Source organism: Leptosomus discolor, chromosome 1 (assembly GCF_034619465.1).
Source record: "Leptosomus discolor isolate bLepDis1 chromosome 1, bLepDis1.hap2, whole genome shotgun sequence".
NCBI classification, from domain to species: Eukaryota; Metazoa; Chordata; class Aves; order Leptosomiformes; family Leptosomidae; genus Leptosomus; species Leptosomus discolor.
The window spans coordinates 95805947-95831423 of NC_141391.1; the positions used below are offsets into that span (position 1 = coordinate 95805947).

The window sequence follows — 25477 nt, forward strand, 5'->3', positions numbered from 1 at the left end:
TATGGCTGCTCCAGAAAAGAAAAAGAAGAAAACTCAAATCCTTCATTAAGTTAAAACAAGCAAACCTCTCAGAAAGGCTTAGGTAACATTTCCTGTACCAAAACAGGAACAGTTCTACCCATGTGTGAAAGAGGTAGAACCAAGCTAGGAACTATGCATTCCCCAGAAAGGTAGACTCTTGAAATGAGAAACATCAAAAGTGGTTTTAAGCATCAGTCTTCAAGTTGATAAGCACAAAGCACGGTACAGTTCCTTTTCATCATGACCCTGACACCTGTGGTTTTTGTTTTGTTTTGGTTTGGTTTTTTTTTTCCTAAAAAGCATTATTTTCAAACTTGATTTTGTATTACAACTACATGGTAAATTCAAATGCTTCCTTCCTTTTTACTCCAACCTGCTTTGTTGTTTGTATAGCACACACAGAAACTATAGTGGTATTTAAAAACCAGCAACCTAAACTCCATGACAGGCAGCTACCAACATTTTAAACATCTTCACTTTAAAATTCCAAATTCATGCATTTTCTTATTAACAGAGGTGTCACTAATACCACGTGATTTTTGCAGTCTATAAACAAACGTGTCGATCTCTTCAGTACTGAGACATACACACTCAATGAATTTTTGAGAAATCTCCTGTATAATAAATTATATCTGCAACACTACTATCACTAAATATTTAGATTAAGATTTCTCATAACGTTAAAATAATAATAAAAGTAAAAGCAAAGTCAAGCTGATGGAGCTTTTCATTCGCTGAAATATCCTCATATTTTCTATCTTCAATGAAAGAAACTTACAATGGTATCTTCCTCATATTTTCACTAAACCACAGAAATGCTGGTGAGAAATGACTTCTGACAGTCACCTGATTCAACCTGCTACCATTAGATCAGGACAGCTGTGCCTTCATCTAGCAAAGTCTTGAAAAGCTCCAGGGTCAGAGGTCCTATAACCTCTCTGGGCTACCTGTACCTGCTGCACTACCTTCCCAGCAGACACGTTTTTTCTCATATTCAACCTGAACCTTCCAAGCAACAATTTCTGGCTCTGACTCTTTGGTGTAATAGCTGTCACTGTTAAAGACAGCTTGGCCATTTTTGTAATTCGTCAAGTAGACTACTATTAGTATCACCCTCTTAGCCTCCTCTTCACCAAACTAAACAAACTCAGCTCCCTCAACCCCTCTTCGCCCATCATGTGCTGTAGGGTCCAGATTATATCTTGACAGTCCTTTGCTGGGACCTTTCCAGTTCTTTAGCATCCCTCACATTGTGAAGCCTCAAACTGGACACAATAGCTCAGGTGTGGGCCCAATAATGCCACACAGAAGGAAGGAACTTCCCTTGAGCTGTGAAATACAGTACAACACAGAACTGACAACTACCAGAAATTCCAGATAAGTCGGTATTTCCAAATGAAAGGCAAAGAGTCACTCACTACTTCAAATCCAGTCTACATATAGCACCATAAAACTTAACGACATACAGATTTGTAATAATTTTTAGTCAAAGACTTGAGCTCAACACTGACCCTTGAAAAAACAGGGAGGGAGGTGCAGAACGTTACACACAGATACTTTTGCAAAAAAATAACTTGTGATTCACCACAGCCTTCCAATATCCAAACGTTAAGATACTCTGTTTTGCATCTTTACTCAGAATTAAACAAAGGCTTTCAATTCAATGGCACTGACAAACTGATCTAAAAAATGCAAGTCTAAATAAATAAATAAATAAAAACCCAACACAAACCAAAACCCACAACCAATAAGGGTAAGCTATTTAAGGAAATAAACAGAACAAGAGTAAGGTCTGAACTGCAAGAAAATCACTCACAACATGAAAATATGTCAGGGGAAAGATCTGCGGGCTCTTTGTAGAAAAAAAAAAAAAAAACAACAAACAAACTGATGCCAACTTTCACATTTTTTTCCCCCAATGAAATAATTTTGGAATTCTTCTCCTAAAGCAGATGATCCATAGCAATGCCAGTTTTGATTCAATTATCTTGCCCCTCTCAGTGCTAGGAGTAGTCCAAGAACTATATTCAAAACATTTCTTTCTCAGCTATAATTTTGCTCTTTGTCTCAGCAAAAACTTTTTGCAGAGACTGTCTTCACAGCTCTCTTCCAGTAGAACCAGTTGGGGTTCTAAAGGAAACTCGAATCTTTCCTTATCAGCTCATCTATTCAGCTTCACTGTGGCTTGCATGCACACAAACCTGCACAGATGCATATATCAACCTAATAAATATGATCCACTCTATTAGGTGGTTATGGGAGTAAAGGTAATCCCTTTCTTTCTGAGGACATTTGTATTGAAAAGAATTACAGATAACTGAATCTAGTATACGATGACTTAAACCTTGAAAAACATCTTCAGAGACATGCACTGTAAACACTGGGCATTGCCCTTCAAATTGCTTTAAAAAACACTCAGCATGTTACAAGACCACAATCTGACATTAAGAAAAGGCAGACAAATAACGTATATTGGCTTTTACTAAGTAGTAAGGAACTGATCACCATTCTCTTCCTGAGAAACAGTGTTTGCTCTTATAGCCATTTGGTGTTAGAACTGCTAACTAAAAGCAAGATATGTGAGCCTCACAGAGAAAAATAAAAGTAAGAGAAAATGCATGGGATGTGACGAGAGCAGCAGAATAAATGGACAGTAAAAGGTAACTGTGGTGTGAGCTGTAATAAATTCAGAAATAAGGAACATGCTTTTTACACTTTTCTGCACCAAAAGTTCTGAGTGTACCAACTAAGATGTGTACTTGAAAATAAATTTATTTACACTGATATTTTTATCAGACCTCAATGAGTAAACTATTTTCCCAGAGCACCAAGTACTCTTTCACATGAATCCTCTAAATTAAACTGCACAAAATATCTTTTATATCTAAAAATATTCATGCTTCACATTTTGTTACATATATTTTTAATTTTTTTGTATCTCTGCAATATGAAAGCATAGTAAACCGCAGCAGAATCTGTCATCATGTAAAACAGCCAACATTAATTCCGTAGACCATGTGGCCACTTGAACAGTGACAAGGTGTCAATATACTTCATTAATATGGTTGAATTACAACACTACAGAGACTAGTGACACATAGTATGCAAGACCATGAATACTAATACCTAAATCCAATAGAATTTGGCCTAAATTAGATTTGTTAGCTGTCAGGCATCATCAAATAGCATTAATTTTTTTTTTTCCTACTGTCAAACCACTGCAGAGATGCACACAGACATAAAAATTACTTGAGATGACCGTGACTATACATACTACATGTACTGAGCAGCCTTATGGAAAGAATGCTATAATAGACACAAGTTGCCTTGCAAGCTAGTGGCTTCTCTACCACATACCAGCAATGTTCATGATGGTACCAAATGATAAACACTGATTAGTCTAGAGAAGTATCAATTTTTTAAGCTTGATTGCTTTTGTTACTGTGGTAAGGCAGACACCATTATTGTGAGAAAACAGTATAATTTTTTTTTAATTAATTGTTTTGACTAGAAATAGTCCTTTTAAAACATATTCCATGCCCAACAACCTCACAAGTTAAAGAAATTGAAACACTGTATCAAAACCAGGTTTAAATTAAAACATTGTATCCCAAAGACGTCAAAATTCTCTTTAAAAATGAAACATTGTGTCAACTCCAGTTTTAATTTAACTCTTCCTTTTTAAGCACAGTACTGCTAAGCCTGAATTTTCTCCCTAAATAGTATCAGAACTATATTGCCCCACAGGTTACATGTAGACAGTTGCTACTAATGCCACACAATCACATAGGTTGGAAAGAACCTCCGGAGGTCACCTAGTCCAAACTCTTGCTGCAAGCAGGTCGAAGTAGATCAGACAGCTCAGGACCTTGTACAGCTCAGTTCTGAGCACCTCTGAGAATGCTCTCCACAATCCCTCTGTGCAACCTGTAGCAGAGTTTTACTACTCACAGAGTGTGGGGTTTTTTTCTCTTGTCTCTAATTGGCATTTTCCATGTTGCAACTTGTCCACACAGCCTCTTGTCTTTTCACTGTGCGCCCACATGAAGAGTTTGGCTCCACCTGCTCTATACCCTTCTAAGTGCTGAAGACAGCACTAAATCTCACCTTAGCTTCTCTTCTTAAGGTAGACAAACCCAGTTCTCTCAGTCCATCTCTATTGGACTCATGCCAGTACATCATCATTTTTCTTGTACTGGGGAAACCAAGCCTGCACACAGTGCTCCAGATAAACTGGGAATAATCACTTCCTTGGACACGCTGGCTACACTTTTGCAACAGTCAACTATGCAGTTGGCTGCCTTCGCCACAAGAGTACACTGCTGACAAATACAAAGATGAAGTTCTTACCCATAAACACGTCAACCCACATGGGTACTTAAGCAAAAGCACTCAATAACAGAGAGGTTTTAGATTTAATTATAAGCATGGAGGCATATTGGACCTTTTACCTTCAGCACTCTACACGTATGTGAAATCAATGGAAGGAATTGTCATCAGCTCTCTCACATGCAGCATGTCCTGTTCCCCGACCCTTGTATCTCAAAGAAAGACTGGAGATAGAAAGTTGTACAAAGATAACCTTCAAGACCAAAATGGTCTTGCAGAGGGCAAAACTTTGAGGTAAAGAATGTTCCTAAGGATTAATTTTACCATTCCATTCCAGCTTATACTTTAACACAATTTACAAATACAACTTCCTTCCAGGTAAGTTATCTAATATTTATTTTATGCAAGTACCACCATCATGGATCTCCACCAATGTGTTTAAAGAACTACTAAAGATTAGAAATGTATGCACTAAGTTAAATCAAGTTAAATTTGAGATTAAGACCTTGCTTTGAAACTTCTACAAAATATAAAACAGAAAGGATTTTACAAAGCAAGCAAACATAGAAAAGGTTGACAAATTAAAAACCCCATCTGCTTAGAATTTGCTTAATTGTTTGTTCTTACCTTCTGTGCTTAATCCAGGACTTGAAGTAAATTTTGCTACATCGACAATCTTTACAGCAAACTGTTGCCCTGTTTCCCTGTTGATACATCGCCGCACAACGCTGAATGGACCCCTGAAACACATACAGAGAAAACAGCAATAAATCACTCATTCTCTTTGATGCATTGAGCTACAATTTTGTTATTTCTAAACAAAGTTTAGATTCCAACACTCAAGTGTGGTATTTGCGCAGAAGCTTATAACTCTCACCCTTGCTGCCCGTTAAATGTAAAATAAATCATTTTAACTACAGACTATTGTAAAGACCACTAAATGAGTTTTATATTTTCCTATGTTAAAGATATATCCTCTTACCCTGCCACTTTAGAAGGGCTATACTCTTAGAAACTTTATGTAATATGCTGACATTATTATTAAACTTTAGGTGAACTTTATTTTGATGCATAACCCAACTAGGCAGAAAAAAAATAGAGGTGATGAACACATTCTTGCTTTCAGTCTTAAGCCAGAGTTTAGAAATTACTATTTGAAACAACTGACAGGATATCCCTTCAAAACAACGATAAGGGTCATGTTGTTGAGTCATGCTGTTTGGTTTTATTTGTTTGCTTGTTTTACACAAAACAGCTTTATTTTGAGCTTATTTGCCATCACTAGATATAAACAACCTCCATTACAATACTTCAAAATTCACAAAAGCTTATCATTTTCCTCTCATCTATGGCACTTAAAGAACCCCCACAGAAGTTAGAGTTAAAAAAGATTTATTAAAATTAGTTCAGACAGATGTTAGTATTGAACTCAAATAATAAAAAGCCAGTTATTTTTCAAAATTGAAATTACATTTGCCAAAACATGGGTTAGAACAATGGCAACCTTTTAAAAACCATCGCCACCAATATGCATTTTCAGAAACTTCTTTTAGTAGATGATTTAAGTTCTTGATGCCTTCACTTAAAATATGGAATCCACCACCCAATGTTAACAGCAAACAGTACAATCAGATAATTACAGTAGGTCAAGCTTTCAAACAGGAAAAATTAATAGGCTATGAAAATAGAATAGGATTGTTTCAAGACTGCAATAGTTCTGGCAAATCAATCCTATTTTTACTGCTACTTATTTAATGACTGACATGATATTTCTAAAGAAACCCATTCTGAAGTCTTATCAAAAAGATGCAAGGGAAAATTTGAGGATGGAAAGAGCCTTTGTTCAGAAGTTCATCTATTGAGTGAACATACACCTGCTGAGTGAAATAAATACTTAAATATAGCTTAAAAGACAAATTCTTCCATTCAAGCAGTGAACTGTAAGTTAGTTTACAGGTCTCTGAGCAATGAGATTGCAAAAAGATGCAACTCTCAAAATAAAAGGTTCCCTGAAAAGGGAGAAATGTCCCTCTGAGGACATTTACAAACCTTTATAACTGGCTTTTGGTATTCCTTTACATATCAGATGATTCAAAGCACGTAACTCATCACACTACCAAACCTATACTCCCTTACCTAAACCCCAATGTTTGTACTCTTTAAAGAGCATACTTAGAAAGATTTCTTGAAATAGGACCACTTCTGACACAGAACATGAATACCAAAACCAGTCAATGAGTCACAATCTAAACATTCACAAACAAGGAAAACATTAGCAGAACTATATACATGCAAATTCCGCTGATGCACTCAAACAGAACTAACTATACAAGAAAACACACTTTTTTTCCTCTTTCCTTGCTCCTACTATACAAAGAAATCCTCCATGCTGATGGCTATTTTCTCCTCTGGATCCACTATTATTCAGTATCTGGTCTTTTAGCAACAGTTACCACAGATATATTTTTAAAGAGAATCAGTTAAGACTCTAATAAATAGAAATCCACTTGAAATTTGGAATATATGGAAAAGGTTCAACTGACTTCATTTGACATTGGAAGGACTACAGCTATTGACTTGGAATCCTCCCCCCACATTTCAAAAAGTAATTTTTTATTAAAAAGTCCCATAGGTCAGTGTCACCTCCTTATCCCAAGCCTCTGCTTACTCTTTCAGCATCTGCCAAAGTAAAATTGCTTTAAAATAGTATTCAAATTACGGTAGTTTAAAAACATTTCAAACCTTAAACCACAGCTTTGGAATAGCATTGGCAATTTTCATTCATAATTGCCATAAATTACTAGAAACTAAATGTATTTCATTAAAATGATCCTTTTTCTTTTCATTCTCATTTTTTCCCCTGCACAAAGCTTTTCTGAAGACATTAAACAATGCTTTTAACATAATCTGATACAGAATGGTAGATCACTAGAGTGCAGAGATGCCTGACATCCCTACTTACAGGTAGACCCCTGACTTCTGTTCATTCACACAACACTATGAATATAAATATTTCTTGCTGTTGACCAAGCTACTTCTAGACTTCCTGGTTTCCTCAAGTCTGTGCTGGAGAGCTTGCCAAGCCACCTGTATACGTGGACATACTTCAAGCAGACAAGAAGAGACAGTTGGAGGAATCATAAATGAAAAAGGAGCATACAAAATGCAGCTCCAAGAGGGATCAGACTTGTGGTCACCCCTACCTCTCTTGTAACCATGACTTATTTTCTCTTTCCACAATGTATTAACATTTTAGAACCCTGACTTGAGCAATTTGCTCCCTGCATATTAAGTCTGGGACAAAAAAAAAAAAAAGCTTTTTATTCAGTTCTGTAACAGAGAGGATACAAGAGACATCTGTATAGTCTCAACCTTTACGGTCATATTGAAACCATTTGATTTCAAAAGAGCCATCTCTACTTAGAATGAGGAATGCCAAAGACTCTTGAGGAACGCCGAAGACTCTTAAGTAAATCAAAGGTGCCATAAAGCACGGAAGACAAGAATTCAGTGAGACCCACAATGAAATCATTCTATTAAAAAATACACCAGTTTAGAGTTTCATATACAAATAAAAGGATTTTTAAACATAACTGAAAGATTCAGCTATTTACAAGCCTCAGATTTCCAACTTTTTCAAAACTAGCTTTCTCATATTCAAGCCACAGACAACCTCAAAATCGTACATGTTAAGATAATACATTAGAGTAATACATTCCATGACAATGGCAGCACAATAAAGGCTTGACTTTTCCAATTTTAGGTAATTTTAAAACACTCATGACAGGTGCTCTCATGAATTAAGCAGACACCATTACTTCCACATGCCAAGTAACAGAAAGGAAGAAGTTTTAAGTAAATTATGGTTGCAGTTAGCTTTTTACTTTTTCCTCATAGCTGCAATAACACATAGCAATTTTACAAATAAAGTTATAACAGCCTGTGGTGATACTGTCTAATCTGAGTCAGAAAACAAAATTCCATGCTTCCTAACACAGCAGTTTCAAACCTTATTTGGAAGTTAAGCAACAAAAGTATTTCAGGCCGCCCTCACTCTCAGCACTAAAATCACACTCTTCTCAGTCAGGACTACAATATTTCACCTCTCAAATGAGACAAGGAGCTATTCAACAGTTGTGTCTGCCACTGGGGAAAACATATATGACATCCTCACTAAACAGCTCACTTTACTAACCCTGCAGCTCCAATTATACAGATCTAAAATATAGAGGCGATGCAGACAGGGGGAGGAACAACTGTAACACTAGATACAGATCAAACTGTTATATATAGATCAGACTACTTATTTGTTTATTTATTAAAACAGAGGAACTGAGTTGAGTTGCATAATGAGACTTCATCTTGTAACAGTCACACAAACTAAAACTAGATGTAACATGGTTTATATCTCATTTCTCCCTGCGCTACACTTAACAAACTACCTGCTGAGATATACAAATCTTTGGTTTCAGACCCATCTTCCCACCTCTCTCCAAGCTTTCAAACTCTTTCACTGCAGTTAGCATGAACGCAATAGACTACACTAGCTCAAAGTACAAGAAACATTAAAATACAAAAGCAGTAATGACAGATGACTTTTTCACTGATATTTTGTCAACACTGGCAGCAGCACACTCCACCTGCAACACTTTGAGTCCCACCTGCAATGCATATCAAAAAAGCCCAACATATTTTCTTAAGCTGAAGTTGGGATGCGCGGACATTTGCCGTCTACTGCAGATGGAAATCAAATAATTACAATGTTATTAAGGAGGTTATTTATTTCATGTAAGTCATAAAAAAGTGAATAGGAATGCTGAAGAGCTGCCTCATAACCAGTTTTTATCATACTTTCAAAATTTCAAGTAAGCAGGGCAGGTCCTAATGTAGCCTTAACCCTGGTGAAACTATCTTCTGGTGATTAACTTTACTGTCTAGCACAGAACAGTTAATTTTGTATCAGCTAGGCATAGACTCGAAGAAAATAAATTACTAATTACTCTCCTTCAGGAGGTACAACACTTGAATTAGAAAAAAATCCTAAAAATTTGAGCCCAAAGACTTTTTTATTATCTCCTTCACTTTAAACTATTTTAGTGTACGTCATTAGGACTTCAAGGATAAAGATCATAAGCCGATATTTTACAAACTATTTTTTTATACTAGAATCTTGCTGGTTTATCTGTTTGTTCTGTTTCCTTTTCCCTTTCCTCCAATCCATGTTGGTGTGCAAGGATGAGAACTGCTTGTGATTAAAATCTACCTTGTTGATTCCTAACAAGCACAACTCTTGCAACCAGTAACTACACTGTTCCCTTCCCACATCCTGAACGAACTGAGCTGACCAGTGGGAATGGACTTCCTGCTGAAAGATGCTATAAAGACACTCTGAACATCTATGCTTAAGAACTCCAAAATTCCAGATTTTAAGCAATTTACATATCAGATCACCAACATCTCTCCCAAGTGAGTCACAATTTTTTCCAGGAAGTTAATATAAAACAATGCATTTTGGCTCTCAAATTCAGTTTCATCAATTTAAGTGGAAAAAAAAAAGGTAAGAAACACAAGTTGAACATTTTGTCAGTAAAAACAACAGCAGCAATATGAACAACATCTCTTTCAATGAAGAGTACTCCTTTAAAAATGAGCTTCCATCTAGGAGTAAAAGGCCTTAGATTCCTTTTCCTTATTTAACAGGGCTTAAGTATCAAGAACTTGAAACATGCAATACAGCTCTAAAAAGTTACCTTTACTCAACATTTTAAACGGAAGATCAATGTTTCCTAAAAGGGATTATGTCAGTTTGTTGTGTTAAGATACTATAAATGTATACATATAAAGTCACATAAGAAAAGACATATATACCAAGATTATTTTTTTTTCTCAGTCAAAAGCTATGCATTTACTTATCTAAGGAGCAGATAACACTGCTTTGTACTCATGTGGTTAATGCTCCCAAAAGAACTGCATCCAAATTGACAAAAATTGTTGGAAAGAAAGCAAATTACAATCACATTTTAAAGAGTCAGATCTGTCCTCAGTGCCAGGAAAGTTATGGAGCAGATCATCTTGAGTGCACGTACAGGACAACCAGGTGATCAGGCCCGGTCAGCATGGGTTCATGAAAGGCAGGTCCTCCTTGACTAACCTAGTCTCCTTCTATGACAAGGCTGTGGATATTGTCTACCTGGACTTTAGTAAAGCCTTTGACACCATTTCCCACAGCATTCTCCTGGAGAAACTGGCTGTCATGGCTTGGACAGGCACACTCTTCGCTAGCTAAAAAACTGCCTGGTTGGCTGGGCCCAAAAAGTGGTGGTGAATGGAGTTCAATCCAGTTGGTGACCATCACAAGTGGTGTTCCCCAGGGCTCAGTACTGGGGCCAGTTCTGTTTAATATCTTTATCAAAGATCTAGACAAGGGGATTGAGTGCTCCCTCAGTAAGTCTGCAGATGACACCAAGCTAGGTGGGAGCGTTGATCTGCTTGAGGGTAGAAAGGCTCTTCAGAGGGATCTGGACAGGCTGGATCAATGGGCCAAGGCCAACTGGAGGAGGGTCAATAAGGCCAAGTGCCGGGTTCTACACTTGGGTCACAACAACCCCATGCAGTACTACAGGCTTGGGGAAGAGTGGCTAGAAAGATGCCTGGTGGAAAAGGGCATGGGGGTACTGGTTGACAACTGGCTGAACGTGAGCCAGTAGTGTGCCCAGGTGGCCAAAAAGGCCAACAGCATCCTGGCCTGTATCAGTGTGGCCAGCAGGAGTAGGGAAGTGATTGTGCCCCTGTACTCGGCACTGGTGAGGCCGCACGTCAAATACCGTGTTCAGTTTCGGGCCCCTCACTACAGGAAGGGCATTGAGGTGCTGGAGCGTGTCCAGAGAAGGGCAACGAAGCTGGTGAAGGGTGTGGAAAACAGGTCTTATGAGGAGTGGCTGAGGAAGCTGGGGTTGCTTAGCCTGGAGAAGAAGCTGATGTGAGACCTTATTGCTCTCTACAACTACTTGAAAGGAGGTTGCAGTGAGGTAGGTGTCGGTCTCTTCTCCCAAGTTGTAAGCAATAGAAAAGAGGAAACGGCCTCAAGTTGCACCAGGAGAGCTTCATATTTGGCCATTAGGAAGAATTTCTTCACTGAGAGGGTTGTCAAGCATTGGAGTAGGCTGCCCAGGAAGTGGTACAGTCACCGTCCCTGGAGGTATTTAAAAGACCTGTAGATGTGGTGGTTAGGGACATGATTTAGTGGTGGACTTGGCAGTGCTAGGTTAACAGTTGGACTTGATGATCTTAAAGGTTTTTTCCAACCTAAATGATTCTATGATTCTCTCTCTCTTCCCCTTCACTCATCCATGTAATTTATAATATATACTTGTTCTTTAATTTTCCCTTTGATCGAAGTGAACCTCTTTTGAAAATTAAGTATTTCCAAGATTAATTAAACCTGCAATTAGTCACTCTATCAGCTCATTTGCACATGGAACTACAGCTTAAAAAGTGACTGAAACTCTCTGTGAACTAGCACATTGGATTAGGGGGCATCCATGTTTAAAAAGCCATCACTGGCAATGCTGAGTAGACATTTTCCGGTTTAAAGGAAAATTTTCAATTCTGCATTATTATGACTGTGGCACAGAAGAATACTTGGGTTCAAGACCTGATCACAGAATCACAGAATGTTAGGGGTTGGAAGGGACCTTAGAAGATCATCTAGTCCAACTCCTCTGACAAAGCAGGACCACCCAGAGTTAGATCACACAGGAACGCGTCCAGGCGGGTTTTGAATGTCTCCAGAGAAGGAGACCTCTTCAGAAAATTAGTCCTCCCAGTACAAGTCACAAAACTGAGTTCCCAAGCAGCAACAGTTCTATCACAAGTATGCTTCAATAGTTCACATCTTTGAAACAGTCTGAGTTTTAACTCAGCTTTAGGGTAAAAAAATACAGATAACAAAGCACAAAACAGCAGTTCACTGGATCTCAGCCCAATATGAATACATACTTTCTATTAATCCAACGGAAAAAAGACTATAGAGCACCAAGGCTGTGGTTCTAAGGTAGGAAAAAAAAACCCAAAAGTTTCAAGTCTTCCTTCACCTTCATGATCATTTTTATGAAACACGATCACTTAAACACCTTTGGAAGTACTGAATCGTAGTGCTTACATAGTATTTGAGTACAATGTAGATTGTCTTTTCTAATGATTTTGTAAATAATGAAATAACTGGTGAAAGGCTACTGAGTAAAGTGGTTAAATTTGAAACAGATCAATTAAAAACAGTGAAACTAAAGTCAAGAAAAGATTTGGAAATGGCAGCTATTTTTTAAATAATAACTAATATTTTTTAAAATTAAGTGATAAGTGATAAAACATGACTAATAAGAAATTATTGTTACAGCTTAAAAATATTCAACTACTCTGCCCCTAATATTCAAAACTGCCCCTCTACTCTGCCCTCATGAGACCCCACCTGGAATACTGTGTCCAGCTCTGGAGCCCCCAGCACAAGAAAAACATGGACCTGTCGGAGTGAGTCCAGAGAAGGGCTACCAAGATGGTCAGAAGGTTGGAACACCTTTCCTAGGAGGACAGGCTGAGAGAGTTGGGGTTGTTCAGCCTGGAGAAGAGAAGGCTCTGGGGAGACCTTATAGCAGCCTTCCAGTACCTGAAGGGGGCCTACAGGAAAGATGGGGAGGGACTTTTTACAAGGGCCTGCAGTGATAGGATGAGGGGTGATGGCTGGAAGGTGGGAGAGGGCAGGGTTAGACTAGATACAAGGAAGGAGTTCTTCACCCTGTGTGTGGTGAGGCACTGGAAGAGGTTGCCCAGAGAAGCTGTGGCTGCCCCCTCTCTGGCAGTGTTCAAGGTCAGGTTGGATGGAGCCTTGAGCAACCTGGTCTAGTGGGAGGTGGCCCTGCCATGGCAGGGGGGTTGGAACTGGATGATATTTGAGCTCCCTTCCAACTCAAACCATTCTGTGATTCTATGATTCAACTACCATCTAATTTTAAAGGCTTAAGCAAGCTTTTACACATAAGAACAAAAACTTCAGGGAAAACCTACTTCTTGAAGGGGGCGGGGTGGGGGGAAGAATAAGGAAAGCTTTGTTTACTGATAAATTCCCACTGGAAATACTGCAATAAAAGCATGGAATCAAAATCCCCCAAATTTTATTTTTATGCTCTACCATTCTGTAACACTTCACAGAAAAATACAACACACCAGCAGCTGAATCAGGAGCATCAGTTCAGAAGCATTCAGAAAAACTGATGCTATTCTCCTAACAGACTCAATATCTGACCAAATCTTTTGCCCCTTTCTCATCTTTGTGAAGAAAGACCTAGTGCACAAGAACAGGAGGCAGTGAAGGAGATCTGGAAAAAAAAGTTAGACAACTACATTAGGTATGAAATCATTCAACACTGAGAAGAAAAGCAGCAAGAATGAAGAAATGTGTTAAAAAGAACACTTCAATCGCAGGAACAAAAGGAGTATATTAAAAATAGCTTTGCCTCCAAAGAACAGAGAAAGGTTGTAGAGTATCTTCAGTCTCATCAGCTAGAGACAATGATCATTACTTTTCTCTTTTCCCATTCAGAGAACCTTTTCTTCTCATTCATATATTAACACAGCCTTGTTCCACCTCAAGCTGTGGCTTCAACAGCATTTCTTCAGCAGCAGTACTGGCCAAACCAGCAACCCTTGTAGCTACTGTGCCGTCCTGAAACAGCTTTGGCACGGTTACACCGAACCAAATCAAAGAAGTAACAAAACCCACACAAATATACCACACAAACCACTTCCCCACCCCTCCCCCCCCCCCCTTTTTTTTTTTTTCCACCGTGTTCTTTCCATCCAGAGCAGTTGCTTGATTTGGCTCGAAGCATGGCTAGGCAAAGAGCTGTGTCAAGACAGTAAAAACCAGGAACAAATGACTAGGACACAGGGAGTGCTTAAGCAGCGCTGCTGGTAAAAGTGAATCTAGTCACAGGCCAAAATGACTTTTCATATGGTCCTACAGCCACCTGCAGGACCTGCAATAATATAGCATATCTGCACTCATGCAATGAAGCAAAGGAACTCATCTAATTAAGAAAGCCTTAGGTAAATCCCCATATAGCTGGCTCCACTGTGCATAGTTTGTTTTGCAAGTACAAGTGCTTTCGGTAATACATAGCACACTGAGCAAGATGAGAAAGAATAGGAATATGTCAGCCACCGCTGTTGCCAAAAATTCTTTCACGAGATTAAATGCTCAGGTGAACTTACATGCATTAACCACTCCCTACATCATCTCTCCCTCCTGCATTGTGGTTCTATTTTAAATTTCCACTTTAAGATATTAATGTCCTGTAATTAATAATTACATCTATTAGTCCTGCTAACAAAACTGAGCTTACATACTACTTCCTCTTCTCTCTCTCTCTCTCTCTCTCTCTCTCACTTGCAGATTTTGCCAAGCCTAACAAAATGCACTCTTTTATGATGGGCTCTCCCATTTCAGAAGCTCCTCCCTGCATCTGTTCCAGTTTCCATTTTTCTTAACAAAACCAACCAGAACCGTGAGTAGTACTCCAGATGAGGTCTTATCGAAAGTTTGCACAATGTTAACGATGCTTTCTTCCTTGCTGGAAATATTGTGCCTAGTACAATCCTGCACTTGCCTTCTTGACATACACATCAAATAGACACCTAATACAGCTGCATTCTTCTCTTCAGTTGTTTCCAACCAACCAGCCTTAGCCTACCCCAAAGCCTGTTACTACTTTTTCCATTCTCAAGTGGTGGATCCTGTATTTAGAAGTTTATAATTTCCACTACTGAAGTCCCTGGGTTTTTTCCTTTTTGGACGATGACCAGATCCTCCTCTGCAGCAATTATCCTCAAATGTTGCATCAAAAAAAGCATAGTTTAACCAGTACAGTTCAATTTAGTGGTTTTTTTCTCTTAAAATAACCCAACAGACAACTAATCCAAAACTGACCAATGACAAACCTTCACTTTTTTCAGTATTTCCTCTTTGAATGCACTGTTTTAATTTCTTTTTTTTTAGTCCAATATGGAATACTTCACACTTATCATACTGTAATATTTTTTTTTTGTTTTAAAGAAACAGCAACTCAAACTGCAAGAGAGAAGTGAGAGGGAAGTACTAGCAGATCTGACTGATAGAAGGGGTTTTCTCATTGCTTGGAATACACAACCAGTATTTCAGCTTCCCCAACACTAATGTGTCACACAAATCAGAACTCTCATACTTGTTCATGCCAAATGGAGAAAAGTACACTTAACTTGTATGGGCCACTACAGAAGTGGAGAAGAAACTTAGTATTTTTTTAATGGAAATAACCTCATTTAAATACTGTTATTATGTCTGTGATAACATATGACAGTTCCTCAAAACCGAAAATTTATCACCTTTATACTGCAATATATGTAAAAGATTCAGAAATTCTTTGAGGGCCCCTCTCTTCCCCATGTCTGACTAACAACAGAATTCCCATTTAATTTGTACCACTACACAATAGTTAAGTCTCAAATTTGAAAGATAGCAATGGTCAAACAAAACAATGTTGTTAAAACACAAACATGTACTAGAAATCAGTATCTCCCACAAAACCAATACCTGAATCTAAAGAGAATTTAGTCTGGTAATCAATTCCATCAAAATTCCTTCCTGTATAGCTCTATATTTAAATTTTGCTTTTTAAAAAAAAAAAAAAAATCTTGTTTCAGTTTAGCTGTCACCTAAAATCATAGCCTCAAGGATATTTCTGCGCGCATACCAAATTAGAAGATCCTTTGGAACCAATAAATAGAAGTTACTGTGGTCAGCAAGAAAGACCAAGTTTCTAAGTGAGAAAGTTCTCCAGAGCAGCCCTGATCAGTAAAGCTAAATTATCCAAAGAATCTTGATTCTGACAGACAGCTTCCTGTACTTCTTACAAGAGTTTGTCCGCTGAACTGCCAAACACCTTCATGTGTTAGGAAAAGTATCCTGAAAAGAAAGTCTGTCTTGTGTGTCTCTGTACGCAAATTAGTATTACATTTCATAAGTTGTCATCAAGATCATGTATGAAGTGAAGGAAAACATAAATACTTAAGGTTTTCTTTTAAAGATGTTGGAAGACTTCTGATACTTCAGAAATTGAATTTATGATGCAAATCATCAGCCTTTAGGGTGATTCATAACATTTTAAATTAAGGAAGGATTATGGGATTTATTAAGAACATTCAGCTGAATATGGGGTAAAACTTCTTGGTTATGATATTTATAGAAGGTTGTTGAATTCTCTCTCCAGGGGAGAGCTGAATGAATTCTGACCTCTGGAAATCTGAAGCTTTCAACAATGTACTGGAATGAAAAATCTGACATAGAGAAGATAAGAAAATTTAGTTTCTCTCTTCCATCTGGATCGGTTAGGCTTCTAAAGAGTAGTTCCCTGTAGTTTTATATATTTAATGCTTATAAACTACTGTTCAAAGTCAGGGTGTTGCATGTTTGTTTTGTTGGGGGTTTGTTGTTGTTGTTTGGGAGGGGGGTGTTTTTTGATTTTTATTTAAGTAGAGATTGCAGATTGTATTTCAACAGCCTAGATATCTCTATGAAAAAAATTATTCTATACCATTAGTACTAGTTCAGCCTTTTCCTAAACTTTAAATAAGTTACTTTTCAATAGTTTATTTAGAAATGTCATCTCTCTTGCTAACTTCAAAAATTAAAGATGTCTTGGAAAAAGCTAATACAGCTACAAGAAAAACCTTTAAAACTAAATAGGGCTATTCACCTTACCAAATATTTGGAAGGTACACTGCTATATTAAGTATAGTAGGAAAATTAACCACTGTGGTTTGTAGAAGTGACAAATACCCTATGTATTTAAACACCACATAACCAGTGTCCTGCGAAACGATTGTTCATGAATTCAACTCTTATCTTCATCTGCTAATTTAAAATTAAAGGTCTCTCCTTAGCATGATGGCATCATTTGAAAGACTCTACCATACAAAATAGCTCTTATTAACTACAAGACAATTATTCCTATATGAACTATAATCACCTACAATTATTAATACACATAGAGCATAAAGTATTGTATGATCATGTCACAATTTCTTTATTGAAAAAAGCCAGAACATTATTTTTCTAATTGCTAAACATTTAATAGAACTAACTGTTAAGAACTTGAAACTAAATGCCTTTACTTAAAACACATTTATTATTTTTCCTTTTTTTGTTACAAAAAAAGAAAAGCTGCCTGGATCAATTTCCCAGTCAGCTCAAAGACACAGTTGTGCTCAAGTCTGTGCCAGGACCAATGTGAAGATAGCACAGGAGTGCTAGCAACCTGCCAGGAGAGGACAAGCTTTTTAGTACTGCTTTTTTAGAAAGACCAAACAACAAATTACTCCTTGAACTACAAAATTAGCAGGAATCAGAGCATTGACTTCATCTCTGCATGGCCATGTAAGGTGCACATACTGAAAGATCCTACACTCTTGGAAGTGATTATTTGACCTTTGGGACATTGACAAAAATAGGAAGTTGAATTCATGGTCCAGGTGAGGAACAACATCAGTTTCCAGCTGCCCTTTATTTATTTCATTCACGCACTGAATAGTGAAATGAGGCAGACGAGCAATACCTCGAGTGCAAGGATAGATCTCAGTTTGTTTCCTTACATATGCTCACACCAACAAGCAAAAAGTCAAAGTACTCTTCCAATTATGTCACTCCAAATTCAAATCAAACTAGAAGTGATTTCAACTGCAGTGATAAATGCTGTGGTCCCTGATGTGGGCCACAGAATCAAAGTCATTCCCTAAATTACTGTCTCAAAGCACCAAACCACCTGAGCACTGATGTTCTCAAAAAGAAAAATAAATCCAGTGATGCCGGTAGAAGTCGTAAAAAAGAACTGGGAGACTGTTCAGTAAGAAGCTTGCTGCTGCTGCCTATTTGAGGCATTCCCAAGTTTAGCTTGCTTGGCTGCCCCCAGTAGCCGGTGGCTGCTGCTGTCATGGGAAAGGAGACCAGCAGTAGAAATGCAACTTCCAGCTTTGTATTAGGCTATATACACATGAAGGAGTAAGCACATATCCACATCAACTTCCCTGTCCTAAAAAAAAAAAAAAAAAAAAAAGGGAAAAATAGAGAATTCGTCTACTACTATGGTTTGAACGATGGCACATTCTCATAGCTATGAACCACCCCAAGTATTCCAATAATGAGGTTACAAATTTGAACAAAGATAGGATTAAAACTGCCAATTGCTTTTGGACTAAACATATGAACATGTGCTACAGAACCCTACCATAGCACCCTCCTGCTTTCTACCAGAAATTTCATTGTAAATTTAAGTCTAACCATATTTTTAGATTAATTAAAGATATACAAAACAGAACCAGAAGTTAACTGCTAAGAAAGGCAACATTTAGGAAAAAGTGAATGATGAGAAAAGCGCTGGCAGTTGAGGATGGGCCAGAAGGAAATGGGAAGAAGAAATCAAAATATCATACTATTTTTTCTTCATTATGCTTCTCTAGCAAAATAATTTAAACACAGAGAAAAAGAGAAAGAAAAGTGCTATAGACTGCAGAGAAAACACAAAGTATTGCTCAACCACAGAAAGCAACTTCCTGTTGGCAGGGTTTTCAAATAACTGTACAACTCTACTTGTAAAGATGTAAAAATATAAATACACGACACCCAATACTTTGGGCAAAACATGTACAAGTGAAAACCAAAACCCAACCAAAAACAATGCCTAAAACTTTAATGAAAGCTTATGATGGTATTTATTCCCTTCAAACACCCATCCAACAGTTTTTGAGTCATACTAACTGGGTAACCGGTTATGCAGTCCAAGTTGGCAACAAAGATTTGTTTGGCTTTTAGGAGCATGAGATGCTCTTTGAGTATTAAGGACTGTTAGGAAGTGACAGGTTCCATCCAAGCAGGGCAAAAACCATTTTTGCCCACAGGGTGGTCATCCTGGTAAAGGACAGCTTTACTCTAAGAATGACAGGGGAGGGAAATTAGGACCAAAGTGAGCAGGGTGATATGGACAGCAGAGACCTTGTAACAGCCGATTTCAAGTTTAATAAATAAGGAAGCACATCCAAGACAGCACAGGGAAAGCTCTCGCATCTCTAGATGCCTTTCTGAAGTGCCTGTACAGTAACTCACGCCACATGGGGCATAAACATGAAGAGTGAGAGGTCTGTGTGCAGGTGCAGGGCTATAGTCCCATTTGGTTCACAAAAACATGGTGGGCTGGCTCACACAACTAGAGTGCTGCAACGGGTGGGTACAAAGCTTTAGAAAGAACAGGCTGCCACAGTTAGGAGGAGGAGTTGCTCTTCATGTAAGAGAGTAGCTTTATGTATGGAGCTCTGCCTCAGAACTGATGGAAAGCCAGGTGAGATGGGCCAGGATTAGCATACAACCAATATAGCAGACATTGTGGTGGATGTCTGCTACAGACTGCCTGGTCAGGAAAAGGAAGAATCATAGAATGGTTTGGGTTGGAAAGGACCTTTAAAGATTATCTGAGTCTACCCCCTTCCCCTGGGCAGGGACATCTTTCACTAGACCAGGTTGCTCGTGGAGTCTCCTTCTCTGGAGACATTCAGAACCTGCCTGGATGCATTCCTGTGTGACCTACTCTAGGTGGTCCTGCTTTGTCGGGGGGTTGGACTAGATGATCTTTCAAGGTCCCTTCCAACCCCTAACATTCTGTGATTTTGTGCTCAAAGCCCCATCCAACCTGGCCTTGAACACCTCCAGGGAGGGTGTGTCCACTTCTCTGGGCAACCTGTTCCAGTGTCTCACCACCCTCACAGTGAAGAATTTCTTCCTTATGCCCAATTTAAACCTGCTCTCTCACTTTAAAACTATTGCCCCTTCTCTTGTCACTACAGGCCTTGGTAAAAAAGTCTCTCTCCATCTTTCTTCTAAGCCCCCTTCAAGTACTGGAAGGCCACAATAAGGTGTCCATGAGTCCACTCTTCTTCAGGCTGAACGATCCCAATCCTCTCAGCCTGTCCTCATAGGAGTCATGTTCCAGCACTCTCACCATTTTCACAGCCATCCTTTGCACTCACTCTAACAGGTCCATGTCTTTCTTGTGCTGAGGACCCTAGAGCTGAACACAGCACTCCAGGGGGGGTCTCACCAGAGCGGAGTAGAGCGGGATAATCACTTCCCTTGACCTGCTGGCCACGGCCACACTTCTTTTTATGCAGTCCAGAATACAACTGGCTTTCTGGGCTGCCAGTGCACATTGTCGTCTCACATCCAGTTTTTTGTCCATCAGTGTCCCCAAGTCCTTGTCCACCTTCTCTCCATCCCTTCATGTCCCAGTCTGTATTGATACTGGGAATTATCCTGACTTGGGTGCAGGACCTTACACTTGGCCTTGTTGAACTTAATGAGGTTTGCACAGGCCTACTCCTCCAGCCTGTCAAAGTCCTCTGGATGGCCTCCCTTCCCTCCAGTGTGTCAACCACACCACTCGGCTTGGTGTCATCTGCAAACTTGCTCAATCTCACCGTCTATGTCATCGATGAAGATATTAAACTGTACTGGTCCCAGTATGGGGTCCCTATTAAGGGACACCACTCGTTACTGTCTCCCACATAGACATCGAGCCATTGGCTACAACTCTTTGGATATGGCCATCCGGCCAACTCCTTATCCATCTAACAGTCCATCCATCAAAACCATAACTCTCCAATTTAGAGGCAAAAGTGTTGTGGGGGATTGTGTCAAAGGCCCTACAGAAATCTAGGTAGACGTTATCTGTAGTTCTTCCCTTGTCCACTGATGCAGCCACTCCATTATAGAAGGCCACTAGATTAGTCAGGCACGACTTGCCCTTGGTAAAGCCATGCTGGCTGCCTCTAAATCACCTCCCTGCCTTCCACATGTTTTTGTTTTGACATGTCCTCTACGAAGTTCTAGTTCATGAAGGAGATGAGGTCTTTTTTGGAGAACTGGAAGAAGTCTCATGTTTGCAGGCCCTGGTCCTCATGGTGGACTTTAAACACCCCAATATCTGCTGGAGGGACAAAGCAGCAAGGTGTATGCAATCCAGAAGGTTTCTGAAGTACACTGATAACTTCCTGACACACATGGATGAGGAACCAATGAGGGGACGTGGTCTGTTGAAACCTCACACTTACAAACAAGGAAGAATTCCTAAAGATCAGAGGCAGCCTTTGCTGCAGGGCCATGAGATGGTGGAATTCAGGATCCCAAAAGGAAGGAGCAACGCAAAAAGTGGTATCACAACCCTAGACTTTAGCACAGAAATGAGAGCAGGAGAGATGTTTTTTGTAGCTTACTAGCACACCTGGCTAGGCATAAAAATCAAAGAATGATGGCAAATACAGAGCAGCAAAACAAAAAACTGATGTCAGAAAGCAGCTTTGACATCTTGCAATACCGGAATTAAAAGAAAATTTTAATCAGGCTAGTTTGTATTTAGTCATTTAGATACAAAATCTATTTGTTCAGATATCAGAAAAAGAGTTTTGCTTTCCAACTTACTTCAGTGTCCGTGGCATCCCCAGATAAACTCTTAAAACAAACTACAGCTTCATTAGAAGCTCAGCAATACCCCTGCAGCTGGAAACTTTATTGCCTGACAGTACTAAATTTAAGTTTCACATTAAAATGAACGTGTGGCAACATATTCAGAGCAGTGATTTCCGCATACCATGAGGAATTTCTATACCCAATGCCATGGCAAAACTGCTATAATATTGAAAACTCACTTGAAATAACAGCAATTTCAAGGAGATATCCAAGCTGGATCTAGCCTTTCCATGGAGTTTCAGTTGAGGCAGTTGAATGAGTACATTATTAATAATATAAATTGGCATAGATATACATAATGCATGTATACAGGCATACAAACCTCCCCCCCAAATATGTACACACACACAGTTAGAACGTGGTACGCCAAAGCAATTCCAATATATGTTCAAGTCAGATCTTCAGCAAACACTTTTGAAATCTAGTTTTCTTCCCTGAAAATTAAGTGCATCTGGGACTGCATTACTGAGCCATCACTAAACAGCTCAGATCATTCTTCTATATATATTTCTACTGGAGTTCTTACTCTGCAAAGCCCAAGTACGCAAGCTAACTCATGGTCATAACAGAAAGTTACCAGATAGTTATTTCATTCTGAAAAAAGCATCATTATAAATTTGAAGTTTTCAGTTCCATCCACTCCTGCATAAAATGCAGATGTTTGAGGTATAAATTTTCACTACCTTAAAGTGACATATTTTAATCATTGTAGCACACCAGCACAAAAACTTCTTGTGTAATGGGTCAACAATGAGGCAAAACTCCAAAAATTTAAGACCTGATATTAAATTTGGTAGTGTTCAGAAGCATTTGCCAACAATGTGACTGCTAATCAGACAACTTAATCCATCTTGTAAAAGTTGTAGCAGAGCAAAATTCATCACAGATCTTAGTTTCCTAAAAGAAAGAAAAAGGCTCATACCTACGAAGCATCTCAAGATTTAGCTTCACAGAACAGCAAAAAACAATTCAGCAGGATTGACTTTGACACCTCTTGTCAGTTGATAAAACCTCTTTCATTAGCTATCCTACGTCCATTACTCTTTTCACCCATTAGCTAAAATCTGTGCATTAGTACAAAACAAGGGTAGAAATTTTCTTGTTTCTTTGGGAACGTTAAAAAAATTAAATCCCAATAAAACTGTAAACTCAGTGCATTACTGAAATTTAGCATCCTTCCTGGCAATTACTGCTGTGTAATTCTCAAGAATAACTGTCTAGCACATGGAAAACTCCACTTTTACAAACTGCAAGCTAAACAGCAATACAAGGAGCCCATTCCACTTTTGCAAAGTCTATATTTACGAGTTATAATAAAGAATTTCTTTTATCATACTTTAGTCAAATGCAGATTGGGATTTTTGGTTAGAATGCACAGTTATGTCCCATGTCCTCCGTTTCCCTCTCCATCTTTCCCATCTATTGAAAAAAGGTTCAGCTTCAGATCACAATCCTACACAAATACTTTAATCAATATTTTTATGTTGTGCATCAGATCTTTATCTGGGAACACCAGGCACTGAGTTTAAGTTAAAAAAACCCCACTTCTCTGCAGACAGCAGGACCGAAACAACAGAATACATTTAGAATACAGACTATTTTCAACAGCTGATATTTAAATCCACAGGCAAAATAAAAAAAAAAAAGGAAATTATCCAAGTACTGAAGTAGTCTCATTTCTGAAATTCTTACAGAAAAGGTGTGCTAAAGGCTTTGAAAATCACTTATGTTTCTATATTGATATGGATACATATTCACAATGATATCTGGTATTCATGTTCCCTCTCCCCAGGTAAACCCTTTATGTCAGCTACAGAAAAAAGTCACAGGGGACATTGCTCCTTCACCTCTCAGTTCTTCAGGAGGCGACTGAAATGTAGAGTGTAGTCATCTACCAATATTATACAGGAGAATCCCTGTTTTTTAAAAAATTTCTCTAACCCCCCCAAACATTTAAAAAGCCATATCATAATCTGCCTAAATCAAGTTTCCAATTGCTCTACTGAAAGCAAATAAGACCACCTTGGCGGGGGGGGGGATGGGGGGGGGACGACGACAGGACGGGACAGGACGACAACAAACAGCAGTAGTTTATGGAGTTTTTCATTTGGAATTTAAGCAGTCCTGTGACATCAACAGAGAAAAAGTTAGCTCCTGTGCTTTCATATATACTGGCAAAGAAGTAGTAGTATCACAAATTTACCAATAAAGAGAAAATGCAAATGGATGATGCTCCTGTTCTCAGAGCATTTCACTCTTCTACTGTTTGCAAAAGTTATGTTGAAAGCTATGAAAACAAGTAGAGCTGCCTATAGAGCAACAGATTAAAATCTGCTCAGACTGCCTTCACATGAGGAAGAATATCGTAGCAAGCTCTTGAAATTCTTCTCCTCTGTATGGTCATGAAATTTGACAGAACCATGACAGTTCTGCTTATCCACCTTGCAGCACCCAGAACTACCATATTCTCTAGAAATCTTTAGAAAAAGCTCCTTCAAATAATTGACTAATGTTGTGTTATTAAGGGAGGCACTTCCTACTAGCAACAGCAACAGTTTCAGTATATGGTGTTTCCTGTATGTTCTACATATTCTTAAAATAATTAAAAAGTTCTCCATAAAAGCTAAACACTCAAAAAAATAAAAATTGGAAAAAAAAAATAGTCACAGGTTATTAACTACAGTCCCTGGAAATGCATTATTTTCAATTTTAAGCTGACTGCTTGCCTTACACAGAGCATCTTTTTTTGTACCTTAAGATCAACATAAGCCACACCAAAGTGGTTGAACATTACAACTGTGACTGAATGACAAAAGTTAAATATATTGTCTTCACAATTCAAAATAAGGCGCAAAAACATTCACACTGTATCTGAACAGAAGCCTTTCAAAACTGGCTGCTTTCCCAGTAACCTTCCTTCCCAAAAGCAACCAGACAGCAGGTTATGCATTGGACAGACTGTAGGAGCAACAGTCTATTAATAGTTGTCAGGGGCCTCTAAGCCCCAATTACAACCATTCTGCCAAACAATGGGCTATTTATAATAAAACTCTGGGCCTATATAGCAGGTTTGACAGCCCTTCACCCCAGTCCCATACACAGGTATCTCAACAGGACAAGGACACCTCCTCAAGGCAGGAAGAAGTTGAGAGATTTGAGCTGGCTGCGAATGTCAAATTCTCTACCACATAACTATTTTCCTTCTTCACCAACTGTCTCTGCTACACTTGTATTCATAGCTTTGACAAGCAACAAAGGTTAAAGAAAAAACCAAAACAACCCTGATAGAGTTGCAAGTCTTCACAGTTCAAACAATTATCAACAAGTTCAACCAAGATTAACCCCTGCAGGATATCCAGTTCCTCTCTGGAGAATGTCAATGAATTCTGTATTGTTTCTGGTACTTTAAGACACAAGTACTGAACTAGATTACCAGCGAGAATTTTTTTTTTTTTTTCACATGTAAGATGCAAGTTCCAGGTTCTGCACGTATCTGCAGCTTTTATCACTACTTGGGCTCTGTAACTG

The 25477-nt window shown here is 38.6% G+C and overlaps 1 protein-coding gene across 5 annotated transcripts in view; it reads right to left on the reverse strand.

Annotated features, from left to right (window-relative positions):
- CASK (calcium/calmodulin dependent serine protein kinase) overlaps nucleotides 1–25477 on the reverse strand; it is a 222445-nt gene that overhangs the window by 159463 nt on the left and 37505 nt on the right. For all 5 annotated transcript variants that reach the window (XM_086472286.1, XM_086472077.1, XM_086472347.1 and 2 more), the window contains exon 2: nucleotides 4978–5090. In XM_086472286.1, coding sequence (XP_086328412.1) covers nucleotides 4978–5090 — 113 coding nt within the window. The remainder of the gene's footprint in view (nucleotides 1–4977; nucleotides 5091–25477) is intronic.